Consider the following 20,590-nt stretch of genomic DNA (forward strand, 5'->3'; position numbering starts at 1 on the left):
TAATTTAAGAAAAAAAAGCAGATCCTGATAAACAGGCACATAACATTCACAGAGTCACCCCAAATTCAAAGGAAGTTAGCTTTTCTACTGTTATCTTTCAGAATGAGACCCTTATATTGGAGCAGTTGTCCTAATAACTTACAAGGGTAATTACTGAAACTCAGTTAGTCCTAAAAACAAATATAAAAACCATCCAAGAATGACCACAAATACAGTCTTTGTTCTCTGTGGTACAAGAAACCAATCACAAGCCCATCTGTGTGAGACCTAGCTAATAAGAACATTATTTCAGAGGGTGGTACAAAGAGAAGGATGGATTGCCAAGGGGAAGAAGTCATCTATTAGACTGTGACAAGCTTTTAAGTGTTTGCATTATCATTAACCAACTGCCTGGTCCCCTGGTTCCCACACCTGCCACCTCCATCCAAAACTATCACAGCAGCAAACTTGGCAACAGGCTCACCTCCAAAACACTGGTGCCCTCTTTTGACCCTTTTGTAGTACTGCATGCATACCAGGCATTGATGTGAAAAACTCTAATAAAGCCACAAATTAATAAATCTGCAGGTAACATTTTTCAGATAATTCTATATTTGCAACTCCCTGAATAAACCTTAATTTAGCTTGATAAAAATATTAAATAGCAGACCTTCTACATAAAATTTATGCCAATGAAAAGAAAAGCAATAAGAATCTCTTACCGTTTTAACAGTTTACATATATTAGCTGATAGTATTACAAGAATTAGAATGATGCCAATAACTGACAAAGACCTTACTATGTGCCAGGCACTAGGAGTGAATAAATTCGTTTAATGCTAACAACCTAATGAGGCAGGAACTCCTCTTCATCTTACAAATGTAAAACGAGGCACAATGAACTTAAGTAATGTGCCCAGGACCCTGCACCTGGTAGCAAGTGGTAAAACTGAAGTTCACTCAGTAACTGTGAGGCCAGAGCCAGAGCCTTATTTATCCCAAAATAGCCCTCTGAGGTATCACGATAAAATGAAACGTGATCAAAATAGAAAAAGTATAATTTGTAAGGAAAATTATAAATATATCATCCAAATCTCTCATTTTCAACAAAATCCCAAACTGTAAAAAAATAAAATACTATATGAAACATTTTGGTCATTTTCCCATTCCTCCTCGCTTGAAGATTCTGAACTTCTGGGTCTGAGATGTTTTCATGCATTCTTTTTACTACCCATTCCTTTTTTCATTACACTATGCCTTTATTTATCTATTATCTTGTTCTTTAAAAGAAAAGAAAAAATTAATCCATACTATATGCTTTATTTTTCTTCTATACAGCAGAACTGCTTACCTATTCCTACCTAAATTCTCTATTTCACTGAGATCTTTAGAAAATATTTTCCTTAAGACAGCAAATCCAAATAGCATCATCAATTCCTTCTCATTGCAAATATGACAGATTCTCATCTGTCTGGAATTATTTAGTGTGTTCCTACCTCTAATCAAGGCTGGCAGACTAGATAATCTTCTAATATTTCTAAAAATGCTAACTTTATTTTCAAACAGGACATGAAGGCACGTGTCTAATAATCTGCAGTTCAAAACAAGATTTATCTCAAACATTTCTAGATTCCACAGTTTGCTTACTTAAAGCTATTCATAATACCAAAAATTAAGGACACTTAATAACCCAACACAGGCTGACCAAGCTCACTCCCATTCATGACTGAAAGATTTACCACGGGTGAGGACAAATGCTTTTACAACTATCTTTTCATTTCATATCATTAGTTTAAAGTCTACTTAGAAGCACAGACTTAGTCAAAGTCTGAAGTATCAAAAACATATATTAACTGCACGGGTTTAATTTGTTAGATACAAGAACAACAGAAACAAGACGGCTATAGTTTAGTACTATAACTGACCACATCGCTAAAGAATCCATCATAATATTATTCATAGCTCCCGTATCTCAACACAACGAGAAGTGCACAGGTAATACACAAGAAAAGGTGCCAAGGAATGGGCTCCGTGCAAATCCCACAACTCCTTTTACCTCGGTCTGCAGGATGGCAGCCCTCTGCTCCTTAGCAGTCAAGGACTCCTTCAGCACTTCAATGTGTTGCTTGCTGTCTGAGAACTGGTTGGTGAGTGTTTCTAGCTTTGTCTGTAGGGCTAGTAGTTCTGTGTCCTTTCTGGACAGCTCCTGCTTCACCTGACCAATCTAGAGAAGAAGAAAAAGCAGTATAAGGAAAAAAGAAATAAAACCACCACCTCTGATCTGGGTCTTTGACAGATCCACGTCAAGATATACAGCATTAACTTTATGACAGGACACAATTCATCTTTTTGCATCATCTAATCTTAGCTGACCCCCCCCCCAAAAAAACAAAGCTTATTCAACTAATAGCAAAATTTCCAGTTGTCATTTATTGTCTCCCCTAAACTTTTGAAATCCGTTAGAAAAGGAATGGAAGAAGAAAAATCCCAATTCACTTAGATGACTATGAGACAGCAGTAAGCATCTGAACATGACTAAAGCAGTTTTCATCTTATTAAGTCATAAGAAACTTCAAATAATACAGCAGGATTAGTGTAGATGGAATACAGAAAGAAAAAAGAAACTTCCTACTATTGCTATTTAAACTCAAAAGCTGCACATTTATTTTTTCATTGTTTTTTTTCATTCTCAAATGAAAGTGTACATAAAGTCCTTCTTAAAAAGCCACTTTAGTGTTATAAGGCATTATAAACATGTGCTTTCTAAAAATTATGTAATTTTGAGGAGTTAGGGGTACTGACCTAAAAAAAAGATTCCACCTACAAAGTTATATTACCTACAACATGTCATATCAACTAAATGGATAAAAGTATATAACCTAAATAAAGAACGCATAAAATCTCATTCTGTAAGAATCTACATGTGTAATCAAATTTGAATTACTCTGACAGAGCAATCCATAAATCGATAGGTGCCACTCACTCTCCCATAAATTTTTCTCATCTTAACTTAGAAAACGTTTAACATCAAACATCTCCTTTATATTTCTACTGTTTCTAAGAATTTTTACTCTTTTATTCTTCTTTTTTTTTTCGGTACGCGGGCCTCTCACTGTTGGGGCCTCTCCCGCTGCGGAGCACAGGCTCTGGACGCGCAGCGGCCGTGGCTCACGGGCCCAGCCACTCCGCGGCATGTGGGATCTTCCCGGACCGGGGCACGAACCCGTGTCCCCTGCATCGGCAGGTGGACTCTCAACCACTGCACCACCAGGGAAGCCCTTACTCTTTTATTCTAAATGTAAGCCAAATTAACAGAAATCATATCTGTTTTTACATTATATCTACTGCCTAAGCAAGGTAGCTAGCTATACACTAAAATATAGACTCTTGGAAGTATAAATTTGACAAGAAGTCAGTAATCTCAGTATCACTGATGAAACAAAAAATACTTTTTAAAAAGTTGAATGTATCTAAAGTATTTTGACTGTAATAATCTTAGGCATAAGGGACAAAGTTTTTTTTTTTTTTTTTTTTTTTTTTTTTTTGCGGTACACGGGCCTCTCACTGCTGTGGCCTCTCCCGTTGCAGAGCACAGGCTCCGGATGCGCAGGCTCAGCGGCCATAGCTCACGGGCCCAGCCGCACCGCGGCATGTGGGATCTTCCCGGACCGAGGCACGAACCCGTGTCCCCCGCATTGACAGGCGGACTCTCAACCACTGCGCCACCAGGGAATCCCGGGACAAAGTTTTTGTGAATAATTTCCCATGAGAAAGTATGAAATAAATTTTACTGTAATTAAAATTATTTTTAAGGAGCACTAAAAATAAACTTATAATTTACTGTTCTGTTTCAGCAGGAAGACAAGCATTTTTCTCATATGCATGAAATCTCTACTTACAAATATAATATTCATTCATTCAACAAACATTTTTGTGCGCTCACCGTATGCAAAATACTTGCAGCTGGTAAGGACATCAGTGGAAGATAGCTGTAAACAGCAGCTACTTCCATCCTGTAACACAGATATGTACCCAGGAGCTGCCACATACTGTAATGGTGTAGCATCTTTCATGACATCCCTTTACCAACGTCCCACCCCTAACAAACAGAATGCACTAAAAACGCACTTGTGGTATGAATAAATAGTCAGGAGAAACGTTCAAAATGTTCTCACCTCATCAGCTAAAGAACTATGGCTTAAAGATTACTCAAATTTCCAGCTACCTCTGGACCATGTGATCAAAAATAACTATAAAATCTCAGTTTCCTCATCATCTGCATTACTAAATAATCCTGAAATAATGCTATACTGACCATAAAGACTGAGAAAACGAAGAAAATATCCTAAATAGAAGAGTTTAGAAGCACAAATTTTCCTTAAAAGTTAGCAGCATAGGGCTTCCCTGGTGGCGCAGTGGTTGAGAGTCCGCCTGCCGATGCAGGGGACGCGGGTTCGTGCCCCCGTCTGGGAAGATCCCACATGCCGTGGAGCGGCTGGGCCCGTGAGCCATGGCCACTGAGCCTGCGCGTCCGGAGCCTGTGCTCCGCAATGGGAGAGGCCACAACAGTGAGAGGCCTGCGTAACGCAAAAAAAAAAAAAAAGTTAGGAGCATAAGGCTTTTGCAGTCAATCCCACGTGAGAACGAATGAGTGTGTCTTCTTGGGTAACTACCTCTCTAAGCCTTGGTTTCCTAATCAGTAAGATGGAGAAAGCAAACCAGTGCCACTGTATTGCATACAGATTAAACCAAAAAAATGTATAGAATGTTTAGCCTGTTGTTCGACACAAAAAGAAATTAATAATACTAGCTGAGGAAAAAAAAGTTATAGATCAACTTCTCCTCTAGACAATACATGGTTACAACAAACCAAACTGGACCCTTTTAGACAAAATATCTCACTTTTCTATCTATACTATAAAATGGTCCATAAATAGCAAACACTAAATTAGCACAAGTGTTTTTTTTTTTTCCTTTAATGCTGCATTCCAGTCTTATCCTACCGTAATTTTCAGAAGCAGTTTTTTTCCTGACACTTGTGAGACAAATGTGTGCACAGCCTAGTATAGGGCAGTGGAGTGCAGAGCTTACCAGCACAGGTTCTGGAACCAAATGGCTTGTGTAAAACTCAAACTCTGCCTCTTACTAACTGTATTTCCTGAGCACCACTGTGTTACCTCAGCTTCCTTATACATAAATTGGGTTGAGAATATACCTACCTTAGTAGGTTATAAAATGCTTGTAATAAGTACTCAAGTGTTAGCTATTTTATTATAATTATTTTATCACAGTTTGAAATGGAATTTCAAGTTCTCTAGACAGATGATTGAGCTACTGAATAGATTTAGAGACTTTCAGTTTCATGCTACTTCTAATTTACTAGATAACTAAATGAGCTAATCACTTCAATCCATCTGTTCGTTCCAAAGAAAGTAAAATTTGTTGCAAAATCACCTATCGGGGACTTAAAGATGATGCCTACATATGAAGGTAAAGCACTTCACTCAAGAAATCAGATTGAAATAAACCCTGGGTGATGGACCTAGAACATCTGCACATTCTTTGTACCTAAGAAGAGAAAAGAGACCATTCACATAAATCAACAAGCTTCTGGTAACAGGAAAGGAGTCGAGAAAAAACAGCTTTGAAGCACCATCCACACAGTGGCAAAGCAACAGTAAAAAACTAGGGGCAGGGCTTCCAGAGCACGTGAGGGCTCGCTGCACACAGGGCGGCACGTGGGTCAAACGGGTGAACAGGAGTCGGTTAAAGAGCAGAGCAGGCTGGTTAGTGCTAGTACCGGGCAAAGCTGCCGACCACAGAGTGAAAGTGTGAGCACCCAGAGCCAGAGCAGCAGGGCCCCACTGTGGGGCCACTGCACGCAAAGGGTAAATCTTACGGCAAAGACCTCGGCCTGAAGACCAGCCGCTCTCTTTTTCAGCTCCTCCCCTTGAGCCTCTTTCGAATTTAGCTCCTCCTTCAGTTGCTCTACCTGTCACGACATTGTTATTCTTTTTCACTCATGTGTCAACTTAGGTCTTTTTATTATCTGCTTTTGAGCCAGAGCAGTAACTGGAAATAACAATAACTCATATAACACAATCAAATCTGTTCCCCTAATTTCCTCTTCAAAGGACCCTAGATGGGCTCACTATTCCCATAGGGTAATGGACTGAAATGTGCTAATCAGCAAATGGGAAGCAGAGACAATATTTTATTTTGTTCTCAAGTTAGAATGATAAGTCAAAACTAACAGAAAGTTGGATATGTGAAGTTTTAAGTTCTAAAAGTTACATGAAATTGGCCATAGTCATTGATAACAGATTCTTAAAATAATAGAGGAATATTCTACTGACTTATATGCAGGTATGGGTATCACAGAAAGAAGCCAGAAACTGCATCATTAAAGGAACAGTTTTCACTTCTGAGAAATTAGGGAACTAACACAATTGGGATATGGGGGGCAGGGGGAGGGGAAGGAACACTTACTTTCTAGCTAATATTTTACAATTGAAATTATGATCTTTAAAACACCACAGACCTGATAAACTGATAACTGTAATAAACTAAATCCTCCAATTTACCTAAAATAGTTTATAGAAACAAAATAAATGCCTTTGGCTCTAAGGAAGGAATACTGTGACTGAGGTTATAATACAGACTGATATGTCTCAGCAATGCTTATCCTACTGTACATACACCCCAAGTGCACGTGGGAAACAATAAACCTGATACACATGGGTCTTCTCCAAGGGAGAGCACAAAGGGGTTTCCTTTAGGGAACTGTGTTTGAAGGGAAAACACGGTTTTATTTAAGCCATTTCAGGAAAAAAAAGGGGAGGTGGATTCAGTCTCTTAGGCTGAATTTCACTTCTAAATTTGTTCACAAGACATCAAGAACATGATGTTTCATAGAGTGAGAAAAACTCATCTGGATGTAATCCTACTAATCGCCTCAGAAGTACTGGTAGACATGAAATGTTAAACCGTGATAATACACACTTAGCCTCACACAAGTAATTTTTCTTTTAAGTGAAATTTGAAATAACCATGCAACATCAGTAATTGACTTTAATTCTGGAAAGTTCTATCTGAAAGAATTACGGTACAAGTAGTCTTCCCTGAAGCCTGATAAAACAGCATGAAGTCCATCACTACAGAAGGAGGAACATGCATCAATTTTTCAAACCCCATTTAAAAATTACAGTATCACACACCACTACCTTGTTTTTCATAAATTTAGAATGGCTCCGATAGACTTCCATTTGCTTCATTTCTTCCTCTCGTTCTTCAGTACTCAAAGCCCCGTTCGATTTCAGCATCTGAATCTCCTCTTCCAAGTCTCGGAGCCCACGCTCCATAGAGGAAATTTTTGAATCCTGAGGACAAAGGAAGATTTAGACATTAAAGTATTCGCAAAAAGTCAGAGAGGTTGCACAAGCCTGTCTTTACAGATGTGAAATTTAATAAAGATAAACAAATATGTAGAAATATTGCAACTGGTGCCTTGCTTCTAAAATATATCCTTCATGGCCATATGGTGGAGAGGAGGAGGACTGAGATCTATACTATGATTTTTTCCTCTAGCCTTTCCTCTGCACCCTTTTGATTAAAGTTGAGAGTATTAACTGAAGAAGTAGAAGCAATGGAAAACTAGTTAAAGTTTCTTAGTACTTTATGGTCAACGAACTTCTAGTGAAAACATTTGTAATATTAACAGTAAAACCTTTTCTAGCTATAATATTTTATCGTTTTACTTGATGACCTCTAAAAGGCTTACTTATGCTCCCAAAGGAGTGGGGAAAAGAGTAAGAAGGTTTCAAAGGCTTACACAATAATTCGTATAACCCTATCTACAATAATAAAGATCTGATAACCTCCCACTGCAGAAAAACAAAGGGATGGATAATTATGCTAACAGTTACATTTTATCACACAGTGGTCCCGACTTATCCACAGTTTTACTTTCCGTGGTTCTGCTCTCTGTGGTTTCAGTCACCTGAGGTCAACTGCGGTCAGAAAATATCAAATGGAAAATTCCAGAAAAAAACAATTCAGAAGTTTTAAACTGTGCACCGCTGTTCCAATCAATATGATGAAATCTCACACCATCCCATTCTGTCCCGCCGGAACGTGAATCATCCCTTTGTCCAGTGTACCCCTGCCCGTTAGTCACTCACAGCAGCCACCTCGGTTATCAGATGGACAGTCCTGGCATCACAGTGCTTGTGTTCAAGTGACCGTTTTTATGTGACAATATTTTATTTAATACCGTCCCCAAAGCACAAGAGTAGTGATGCTGGCAATTCAGTTTTGACAAAGAGAAGCTGTAAGGTGCTTCTTTTAAGTGAAAAGGTGGAAGTTCTCACTAAGAGAAAAAATCATATGCTGAGGTTGCTATGATCTACAGTAAGAACGAATCTTCCAGGAGTGAAATTGGGATGAAGGAAAAAGAAATTTGTGCCAGTTTTGCTGTTGCACCTCAAACTGCAAAAGTTACGACTACAGTGCATGACAAGTGCTTAGTTTAGATGAAGAAGGCATTAGATTTGTGCAGTAAGATACTGAGAGAGAGAGAGAATGAGACCTATTCACATAACTTCCATTACAGCATACTGTTATAACTGTTCTATTTTACTATTAATTACTGTTGTTAATCCCTTACACACTGTGCCTAATTTATAAAATTAATCATAGGTATGTATAGGAAAAAACACAGTATATATAGGGTTCGGTACCACCTGTGGTTTCAGTCCACTGAGGGTGGTGGAACCTATCCCCTGCAGATAAGGGGAGGTTACTTACGGCATTAGTAATCTTACTTATTCGCTATACTTCACCATGCATGTGAAGTATCTCATAATGATTTCTAAAAAGAAACATCACTGTCCTTATAAATCAGCATCACCACGAATATCACCTCCTAGTACAACGACCATCTACACTCATTTTCTTGGTTTTGTCTGTCACAGTATCTAGTTTATCCCCAGATTACTTTAGATGTCATCAATTACAGAAAAACTCCTACACAGAATAGATACTTTATAGCTGCATATGCTTATTCACCTAAGAAGTAAAGACCTCAAAGAGCATAAATGCAGTATAGCTTTATGTTATTTGGCATTTTATAGAAACCATTCCTTTAGGAAGAAATTTTGAGACTGACTTCCTCTTTTCACTTTACCTCAAGCCTGCCTTGACTGACTTTCCTTGCTATCTGAGAGTGTGCCGGTAAGAGTTAAAGGACTTATCATGAGACAATTACAACTAGCTAGTTTTAGGTTTGGGGGGAGAAGCGAGGGCTGTACTCCTCTGACTTGCATTGCATTACCTTTAAAAATAACACAACAAAAATTTTCTTTTACAAATCTATTCAAATGCAACTTACATTTAGTTCAAAATTAAACATATTAAATTAACACAATCAGAAACGTTCTAAACCTAAACCAGGATTTTTTTTTTTTTTTTTTTTTTTCCTGTACGTGGGTCTCTCACTGCTGTGGCCTCTCCCGTTGCGGAGCACAGGCTCCGGACGCGCAGGCTCAGTGGCCATGGCTCACAGGCCCAGCCGCTCCGCGGCATGTGGGATCTTCCCGGACCGGGGCACGAACCCGTGTCCCCTGCATCGGCAGGCGGACTCTCAACCACTGCGCCACCAGGGAAGCCCTAAACCAGGATTTTGATTTACTCGTTTAAAACTATCCTGGCCCATAAAGAATAAATAAACGACTTCAAATGCACTATCTGAAAATCCCAGCACAGACAGAGAGGCAGCTCTTGACCAAATCAGACACTCACTATCAAATCATGCACCATAAAATCTGCACCTAAAAAGGGACCATAACTGCAGCTCTGAATGCCATGAGGCAGAAAAAGAACCTTCCAGGCTACTTTCTGGGATGAGGCCAGAAAATTAATGCCTGATATGTTGGACTAGTTGTAGCACCGACCAGTACTCAGGCTGGGTTTATTTGAGGACAGCCCTTTCCAAGGAGGTTTCTTACTCCTAGAATGTATCATAACTAAATAAATAAAGTTTTTATCATCTTACTACTCTATACTTGCCCAGCCCTGGGTCTCCCATCATTAATCAACCAACCCCACTGAGTCCACTGAAACCCTCTTCTCCTTGTTAAATTTCCCAAATCCTCAACTATTTTTTCAAAAGTTGTCTCCCTGCTCTAAGTAAACCCAGGCTTTCCCAAAGGATAGAATTTCCCCAAACGCTCTCCAGTGAAGTCCACTAATCCCCCAGCATCACAGAGTGGCAGGGAGAAGCGTGGGCACCTCCAGGTTCCTCGATGCTGCTCCCATTTATTTATTTATTTTGCGGTACGCGAGCCTCCCACTGCTGTGGCCTCTCCCATTGCGGAGCACAGGCTCCGGACGCGCAGGCTCAGCGGCCATGGCTCAGGGGCCCAGCCGCTGCGCGGCATGTGGGATCTTCCCGGACCGGGGCACGAACCTGTGTCCCCTGCATCGGCAGGCGGACTCTCAACCACTGCGCCACCAGGGAAACCCGCTGCTCCCATTTAAAGCTCACACTCCTCTTCACTCTCCCTCCGCACAGCTGCCATCTAGGGGCTCCCCCGCCACTCCCGCCCACTGAAGAAGTCTTCAGCACCCGGCTGACAATAGATCTCTCCTTCAAATGCCACTCTTGCCATAATCCTAGGATTTCAATGTCCGACTTCCTTGACGTCCGTAACTCCAACGCCCGCATCCTCCGGTCCATTTTAGCTATCCAGTTTACAAGACCACATCACCCAGGACTCTCCTCCCAGGCCTGACACACTGTCACTCACATTAACTGCTGCTCTTGCATCTCACTGAGTCCTCCACCTCCCTAACTTCTACGTTTTCTCCCAACCTGTCCATCCATTCTGAATTCTCTTCCTTCCTATCCAGGCTACATTCCTGGACCGATCATCCCAACTACTCCTTCACCTCCACCCTCAATTCACTTGCATCCCAGTAATACTGCTGTATCTACCCAGCAAAACTCTAACCCTAGAGCAGTCCAGTAATTCCTCCCTGCTCCTCCACTGCTAAAGGGAAAAGAAAAAGTTAGAGAAGGGAGAAGGAAGCAGAGGGAAGAAAGTGGGAGAAAGGAGGAGGGAGAGGAGGAGGAGAGAGAAAAGAATGTTACGTCACCTTGAAGACAGCTGGGCTTTTTATAGTCCACCATCACCTCCTTTCCCATTTCCCCCAAAGACCAGTCTAGACCTTCATGATCCTCTCAAGCTCATGCCACACTCTCAGCATCTCAGCTACATCATCTGCAATTTCAACATAACATCCACCTGACCTCACTGGGCCACCAGAATCTCAGTCTCTTGCTTCTTAGCAGAATGGCTGGAGGTTAACACAACTTAAAATAGATCTACTGCCAGTTAAAACCAGTACACTTCCCTATGCCATCAAAAGGCAAGCAAAATAATTCTGTGAACATAGGTACACTCGTGTGTTTTTAGGTTCCAACAGGGATCAGGAAATAACATGTACAAATAAACTTGTGGGAAATGTGAACATGTAATTAAACCTTTCTAGAGGCTGTTTACAAGATTATGTTCAAGACTATGAATTGTCTAACTGTAAAGAACCCAGAATCCACTAATTTGCTATTTGTTTAGTAAACCCTTTCCCCAGGGAGAATAAAGATGTATACAACAATAAAAACATAGTTTTAAGAGGAAATCATCTAAATTAAGAGAACCATTCTGATAACTGTACTTGAGAAGCATCTATTTTCATAAAACTATTTATATACCAAAAACTAAAGATTCTTGTCACATCAACAAACATTAAATGAAGGCACATGATGCAAAACACCGTGTCAAACTTTTCAGGGGATACAAAGAAGTTAAAAAAAGAGACAGAGAGGGAAGGAGGGGTAGAGGGAGGGGTCCCTATCTGTAAGAGTCTTCTAGCTCTTGCAAGAAAGAATATGTTTTTAATAAAAATAATAATAGCATAGCAGCTAACACTGACTGAACGTTTACTATGTGCCAGGTCCTGTTTAAAGTGTTTTACTTGTTTTAACTAATTTAAACCACAAAAGAACCCATGGGATAGGTACTATTGTTATCGCCATTTATCAATAAAGAAATTAAGGCATGGAGAGGTTAGGTTACTTGTTCTATGTCATACAACTGGTTAAATAAAGCCAGATTTTGAAGCCAGGGAATTTAACATAGAAGGTAAGTGCTTAGTCACCAATCACCATAACGTCCAGCCTAAAGATTTCTAACTACTCAGTAACCTAAAGCAGAGGTTTTCAAAGTATAGTCCGTGAAAACCTGGGGGTGCCTCCTAGCCCTTTTGAGAAGGCAAAACTATTTTCATAATACTACTACGACTTTATGTGCCTTTTCCACTGTGTTGACACGTGCACTAAAGGTATAAAGGACAGGCAAAAGCGTTCGCTGCCTCTGGACAACAGCGTCAAACCGTACTAGCGGTCAGTGTATTCTTCAGTGTCAGCGCTCTCAGACAAAAAAGAAGAATAAGAAAGCACATTTTTAAAACACTGGCTCACTTAGGAATTCCCTGGTGACTTTTCATATGCTCAACCCTTGAGTATGTATCTTTGTACCATTCTGTGTGATGAAACAGGAAGGGGAGGCCCGGCTGCTGCGTCCTGGGTGTGATGCTGCTCCCAGGACAGCACTGGGTGCTCTGTGAGCTGCAAGCTGAATCAGGTACTTTTTTCACGGAACCCTATTCTTTCTCGAGAGAAGAACTGACACACAAACTTGGTATTTGGCAGACATTTTCTTAAAAACGAATGAAATGAGTCATTTTAAGAGAATAAGGGGCCCTGATATCAAAAGCTTTGAGAACAGCTGACTCCAAGAAATGCTGGAGGAAACGAAACTGAAGTTCATTTAATGTGTCGTTTTCATTAAGTCTTACTATTTCTTCTCAGCCTATAAAACGAGTGAACTATTATTACATACCACTTTCTTAAACTCACACATGAAAGTGTGATCACTTGAAAGTGTGAAATGACACATAAGATTCCTTAGGAAGTTCTCACTTACCTTCATTTCGATAACAGTTTGCAGAGCTTTAGTTTTGGCAGAATCGGGGGCATTCTCAAATCTCCGATGCATCTCCTATACAAGAGAAGCAAAAAAGAGAGTAAGTGTCCTCCTTTTCACTCTCATTTTTTCAACAGGAGAGTGGAGAGGCAAGGGAGTAGTAGTTACATGCAAAGATGACTACCCCGGCCTTGTAAGATACTCTGATCCACTTTCTGTCTTCCTGACCTTTCCCTGTGGACCAGGGAGCACACAGACTGCATTCAGGCTAAGGGGCACAGGAGGGTCCCCATCTCTGCACACTTGGTTATACACGGTAAGTCACACAGACCCCAGCCACCACAAGAGGTGAAGCTCCGGCACATCCCCATGTTGTATGTCACTCTTCCACAGGACTCTGAGACATATTATCATAACTCCAAACAATCCAAAAAGGGGATTAGAAATAGTCCCTTTTTAAAAGGAGAAATCAGGACTTCCCTGGTGGCACAGTGGTTAGGAATCCGCCTGCTGATGCAGGGGACACGGGTTCGAGCCCCGGTCCGGGAAGATCCCACGTGCCGCAGAGCAATTAAGCCCGTGCGCCACAACTACTGAGCCTGCGCTCTAGAGCCCGCGAGCCACAACTACTGAAGCCCGTGCGCCTAGAGCCTGTGCTCCGCAGCAAGAGAGGAGACCGCAATGAGAAGCCCGTGCACCGCAGTGAAGAGTAGCCCCCACTCACCGTAACTGGAGAAAGCCCGCGCGCAGCAACAGAGACCTAACACAGCCAAAAATAAATAAATTTATTTTTAAAAAAAAAGAAAAAGGAGAAATCAAAGTAGCCACAGTCCACACTGCACAAAACAACTGAAAGCATTTGTGTTGACAACCTCCTTTGCATAGCATCCTCCCCCAGAGCAACAACCACCGGGCTACCTACGATGGAAATCTCTCTCTAGAGGGGCTACGATCAGAAAGAAAAAGAAGGTAAGACTGCTGAACAAGTTTCCTAAACAGTCTACCTGTAGCAAATAGCAGAAAAACATAGCTATTTTTTTCAATCCAAATGTCAGTGCGTTCAGGATCAGAAAGGAAAGGAGGAGATGGTAGAATATCACAGTTGGGGTCTTCAAGGATCCCCCTGAAGTCACCAGACCTCCTCAGGCTATCTTCTTGTCAGATTCTGTCGATGTCTCTGAGTCAGCCAGTACCAGAGTACCCCGGTACAGCCCCTAGTGATGGCAGAGAATACAGATGGAGACTTCCCATCTGAACAGTGCTGGTGAAACTCTAGCCCTGCCCTTGCTCTGCCCATCTGACACGTATATAGATGTTTACTAGGTCACTCAAACGTATTTCATTCAAAACAAAACTCGTGATTTTCTCCTCTTTAACCTAGCCCCTCCTCTGAAGACTGATGAGTCTTGCCCATCTCCTTAAACGGCATTGCCCTGCCGGTGGTTCAAGCCAAACAGCAGTGTCTCCTTTCATTCCTCCCACACCTTCACTTCCTACCACCTTCTAGAGCAGGTCCTAATTGTTCCAGCTTCAAAAGAGTTCTTGAATTTATCATTTCACTCCACTTCCAGTCTAGTTTAAGCCTAGATTACTACAACAGCCTCGAGTTAAGTTTCCTTTCATTTCCTCTGTCCATTTTAAAGAAAGCAATGGTGTACTCTAGATAAGGCATCAACAAATCATGGCAATAGTCTGTTTTCAATCCTTCAACGAGTTTCCTATTTACTTCTCACCCTCTACCAGGTCAACACAATCTGATCGTAACAGACAGAAGACTAGCCCTCCTGTCATAACTATGTTAAAATTAGACAAAAATGCATAAAGCAACTGTTTTCAGACACTGGAAAACAAGCAGCACAGGACTATGATCCTTGAGAGAAGAGAAACTAACAAGGTTATGGTCCGGACTTGCTATCCATCATGTGACGCAGGGAGAGGAAGACCAAACGGAAAACAGCAGTCCCGCAGAGCTCAGAAGACAGATCAGTGGGTAAGAGTCCCAAAGGCAGTAGAAATGTGCAGAGCAGAATGACACAGAGGAAGACGCTAGCCAGAAAAGCAGCAGTGTCTGATCTGACAGGGGTCCCCTGGAGTCTTTGACCAAATACTAAGCCTGCATGTACAGGGAAAGACTCCACAGTGTCAAAGAACAACTACTGGGGACAGACAACTACCAGAGAGCTACGAGTCGAGCAACTACCTGAACTCACGTGGGGCTGGGAAGAATTCAAGCTCCAAAGAGCCAGAGTGGAGAGAACATCAGAGGCACTGAGCAGAGACACCAGGAAGGCCACATCTTAGGAGCAGAGACAGTCTAGCCCTGGAGGGGAGGCTACCTAGACTAGAGCCAACAGAGTGGAAAAGCAAGTCTCCTTAAGGCTCGAGTTAATCCACAATTAACCCCTGCAAGATAAAACACTTCATTAAGACAGTAAAATGCAGAACACACTAATCCAGGACAAAATCTGAGCACATTAGTTCAGGCCATAATCACCTCTCACCTGCATTAAAACAACAAATTCATAAGTTAACCCCCCAGCCTCTAGTTTGTCCACACTGAATCTACTCCCTACACTGTAAACAGGTGACAAATTGGGCACACAGATATTTAATATGTTTAATAAATGACTGCAAACTTTAAAATGTAACAAAAATAAAATGAATCCTGCTAATTGTAAATAATCATCACCTCTCAATAAAGTCCTCTATCCTACACTTCACATTTTTCATTTAATATTTCTGCATCTACTTGAAATACTAAAACTGCATTTCTTTGAAATATCTCACAATTCAGACCCTGAACTAATTTCATCTGACGCCTTTCCCATTACCTACTTCCAAATTAGGGAAATTTCCAAATGCTTTACAGTGAAACTATTACAATTTCATTTTAAACTCTAGCAAGCATATCAGCAATACATAAGGAAAGAAATCCATTTGAATAAAAAAAAAATCCTCCTCTGCTAAGGAACTAGGGTGCACTTTAAACCATTCGCAGGCATAAAGCTTTCCCGTTAAGATCTTGTAAAACCTATCAGTCGTAACAGATTTCCATTCAAAGGCCTGCGCATTAAAGCTCATTATGAACACATCCTGCAGTCAGTGGGCTGACCAACTCCCCTTTCCCAGAGAGCACATCGAGCCTCTGACTCCTGCACTGTTAATAAAGGGAGAGGACTCTGGGTATAAAAAGAATGTACCATTCAGACAAATGTGAGAAGTCGAATGTGCTAGTGCTTGCTGTATTTCCCTCTTTTTAGCCTGAAAATTTGCACTGCACAGAAATTAAAGTAAAGTACAGGCAGAATTATCTGGATCTTGTTATACTGCCAACTGTGGTACACGGCAGAAAATGTGTTCAGTTCCTCTCACTGATTTACTAAAGAATAAGGACTGGAGAAAGAAAACAAACAAGTTAGGAACAAAATTTATCCGTTGTTAGTAGTTTCTTTCTTTTTAAAAGTAAGTCAACATTTACTTACACAACTGAGAGAAAGGAGCATTTGTGACTGAAAAGTAGTACTTATGTCTGAAATTTCTTTCTTTCAAGTTTCAGGTTTTAGCCTCCAGCACACCCTTGGTTCAAGGGTAGACGTCCCTTCAGCAGATTTCAATCCTCCACACAAGTTCTGGCTTTCCTGTACTCCACACGGAGAAGTGAAGAAGGAACCCTCTCTACTCTTCCTGTACCTCAACTCCGCCGTTGTAAGACAGCACTGCACTCTGACCCTTTACCATCTCAAGTAACGGCATGCTTCTGAGAAAACATATCTTCCTGTCAAAATGGAAATGAGGTACAAATGACACACCAAAAAAAAGATAAGGAAGGATAACCTGAATCAAGTTATGCGATGCAACTGTTCACACTGTCCAAAATCACTAGGAAAGGGCAAACTAACTAGGGACGCTTTTTCTTTTTTAATTCTTCCTGCTCTGTTGTCCAAGGTTTCTATTTTTTTTCTATATATGTTTATTTCTCTTTTTTTCCCTCTAACCTCCTCTGCTTTTACCTTACAACTGCCAAAGATACAGATAGGCATTCCTCAGACATGTTAGAGCCAGAATTCCTAGCCTAGAACCTAGTTAAAGAGTAGGGCTTTTAAACCTCAAACACTGCTGCAAATCTTATCATGAGAGCAGTTGTACTAAACAAGGTTTGTTGACTGAAATATTATAGACAAAAATTAACATACGTGTAAATGTTTTAAAACAAATTAGTATTTTAATTTCTTTTTTTTTTTTTGGCCGTGTCGTGCATCATGCGGATCTTAGTTCCCCGACCAGGAATCGAACCCATGGCCCCTGCAATGGAAGCGTAGAGTCCTAACGACGGGACCGCTAGGGAATGCCCAACAAATTAGTATTTTATTCATCACAATAGGATCTACATTTCAAAAAAACAGGAGCACATATAGAACTGAAATATTTATTCAGCCTATAGACAATGCTTGGTATGCATATGGATAGCCCATCCAAAAATTCCATAGCCAATTCAGGTATGTTCTGCCAACAGACTGAGAACCAAACTTTGGTGTATCACAGAATCACCTGTAAAGCCTGTTAAAACTCCATACGCCTGGCCCCAGGCACTAACCACGTCTTGACTGTAGTTCAGTATGTGTCCAATAGATGTCTTCACGCTTCTATCCATCAAAGGAAAGGCACTCCAGTAAACAATACAAAATCTAACAATAAGTCACGTAACAATGTAATTTCAGTACAAACAGAAAATACAATGCTTAATTTAATTTTTGTTTCTCTTCTTTGGCTTTTATTTGGGGGAATTATTTACCTGCTAGCTACAGAATCATGTTCATAAACAAAATGGAAAACTAATCACAAATGTTCCTGGATATGAATGCCATTTTAATGTTACTGTATTTCATCAAATCTAAGATGCCACTGATTGTAAGGCAAACCACTGTTTAATGTGCTGGAAAGAAAAGAAGGAAATGCCTCCAAATAAACCATGACCCAAGCTTCTATCATTCAGAATTTTTATTTTATACTGATTGCAAGACCCTTTTTTACTTATTTAACCATAAAGTTTAATCATATATCATTTTGAACTGTTTTATAACTTTCTCCATACCAATAACTTTGTTTCAATGCTGATTCACAGCATAATATTACTGAAGACATAATGAACAACAGCTAAAGTTAACATGAGAAATAGCAAAAATGCTCACAACATTGACTAAAATGAGCAGCTGTTAACTGTTTGTGAGTACACAGGCAAACAAATAGAGCAGGACTGCGGCCTTGCTGACAGAGATTTTAAGATGCCATCAAGGATAAGACTTGTTAACTCAATTTCATACTGTTGAGATGGGAAAAGCTATGAGCCTTGGAATTGATGAAAACCCGCTTTTTTAAAAGATGGACAATAATCCAATAATAATAAAACCTATGGATACCCCAGTGTTGCCAGCTCTCAATTCTTTCTGCCTTTCTTGACACACCAGTGATATAATGTACAATAGCCATTTCAAGTCACCACTCTCCCAACCTACAGTTGCTAAGTTCTTTATTAGACTTCCTTGTTCACTCGTAATTCTCCCTCCCCCATTTATTCTCAACACAGCCAGAGTAAATTTTAAAAGCTATACTAGATCACTCCCTTGATTAAACATTGGCGCAGTTTTCTCTTGTACTTTGAATAAAATTATTGCATTACCTGCAGGGATCCTGAAGGCAAGTGCTCTGTCTCCTAGAGGGCATGGATTTTTGTTTTGTTCACTGCTACTGTATTTCCCTGTGCTCTGCACATGGGTTAGGGCCCAATAAATATCTGATGAATGGAATGAGTGACTCTGGCCCTCACTACCTCTTTAGCCGCTCATCTCATGCCTGTCTTCCCCTTAAACAATATGCTTTTGTCCTCTAGTCTCCTTACTGTCTCCTGAAAACTCCTTCTCATCAGGCCTTTGAAACTGTTAACCTTCTTCATGAAATGATTTTACCCAAATGCTCAGCAAGACTGTTTCAACTTTCTTCAGATCTCCCTTAAAGGGCACCTCCTCAAAGATGCTTACCCTGTTTATCCCCTCTCCCAACATAATTAGACTCAACTAATTTATTTCCTCTCATAATTATCAGTTTATTGTCTCTCACCAGATTTTTAAGTTCTAGGAGGGCACAGACCATGTGTTCTGACATGAAAAACGTATACCCAGCGTGTATCCCAAGGTCACATACATTCTAGAAGCTCAATGGATGTTTGTTGAGTAATGAGCAAAGAAAGGCTGTGCCGAGTGCCTCTAGCACCTTGTCACTCTGGAAACGAAACATCGAGCCACAACGTTACAAAGCTTTACTCCAAATTACCATTTTAGCTTCTGTTATCTGTATTTTCTAACATACACAAATTTAATTGTTTAAGGCTCTTGCTATGGCAATAAAAGATTCTTTCCTGTCTCAAGATTGTATTAAAACCTTTTTCTTACATTCTCTTCTAGTGTTGTTATTTTTTAAGAAGTAGCTCTTTATTTCACCTAGAACTTCGCTTGATGTAACTATGTACTGTTTTCCAAATAGATGGCGATTATCCCCAAACATGCATCATATGCTTAAAACTCTATTATTTCTGGGTTCTATTCCGTCTCATCAATCTAGCCATCTATTACTGTGCCAGTACCACACATTTTAATATCACTGGGTTTAAAACACATATATCGTGAGCTGCTTAAACAAGTGTCCCCGCACTGTTCTTCTTGCAAAGAAACTGCAACATCATTTGGGCACGTGTCAAGAATATTCCTATCGGGATTACATTAAATTCACAGAGTTGGGGGAAAGCAGCATCTTTATATTAATGTTCCCATCTACATTGTAATGAAAATTTAGCCCTATCCTTTCCATTACCGTTACTGATATTATTTATTTCATTTTCCTTATCTAACGGCACTGCCTAACACTTCCAGAATAATGTAAATATTGATGAACACAGCTGTCTTTGCCTCTCCCTTACTTTAATGGATGCGTCTTAGTGTACGTCAGAGTAAGCACAATTCTGGCTACGAGTTTAAAATATGTTTATAATACACATTTACTGAGTTGTTTTATTTAAATCATGCTATAAAAGTGTCATTCAATTCTTATTTTTAGTTCGCTTGGTTTAGTTTTCAAAGTGTTTGTAACATTTTATCTAATGTCTTTGAGACAGCTATCAAACACTACAAGGTTGTCTTTTCCTTTCACCTCTTGCAAATCATAACTGTGAATGCCATATTGAGCCGTTCTGGATTCCTAGAATAAACTCCTTTGGGTCAGAATATTATCCTTTTATCATAATGCTGATTTTATCTGCCAATATCTTATTTATAACTTCTACATCTAAACTCATAAGCAAAACTGGTTTGGGGTTTTAGTTTGTTTTCTAACCTTCATTAGGTTTTAGTATCCAGTGGTCACACTGGAGAAAAACGAATTGGAAAAGCTATCCTTCTTTCTGTAAGCTCCAGGCGTAAACTTCTTTCCCTACATTTCAACTTATTCAACCAACATTTCTTGAGTACCCACTGTGCATTTGTTAGACACTGACAAGATAAAATTTCATATATATATATA

The 20,590-nt window shown here is 40.2% G+C and overlaps 1 protein-coding gene across 13 annotated transcripts in view; it reads right to left on the bottom strand.

Annotated features, from left to right (window-relative positions):
* ERC1 (ELKS/RAB6-interacting/CAST family member 1) overlaps positions 1-20,590 on the bottom strand; it is a 394,434-nt gene that overhangs the window by 284,435 nt on the left and 89,409 nt on the right. For 7 of the 13 annotated variants that reach the window (XM_027093426.1, XM_027093430.1, XM_027093420.1 and 4 more), the window contains exons 4-7: positions 13,022-13,096; positions 7,202-7,357; positions 5,878-5,970; positions 2,035-2,202 (exon numbers count right to left, since the gene is read on the bottom strand). In XM_027093426.1, coding sequence (XP_026949227.1) covers positions 2,035-2,202; positions 5,878-5,970; positions 7,202-7,357; positions 13,022-13,096 — 492 coding nt within the window. The remainder of the gene's footprint in view (positions 1-2,034; positions 2,203-5,877; positions 5,971-7,201; positions 7,358-13,021; positions 13,097-20,590) is intronic. The other 6 variants (XM_027093427.1, XM_027093432.1, XM_027093425.1 and 3 more) reach the window with 2 other exon arrangements.

Source organism: Aethalodelphis obliquidens, unplaced genomic scaffold, assembly GCF_003676395.1.
Source record: "Aethalodelphis obliquidens isolate GAN/ISIS:26980383/991018 unplaced genomic scaffold, ASM367639v1 scaffold83, whole genome shotgun sequence".
Classification (NCBI taxonomy): domain Eukaryota; kingdom Metazoa; phylum Chordata; class Mammalia; order Artiodactyla; family Delphinidae; genus Aethalodelphis; species Aethalodelphis obliquidens.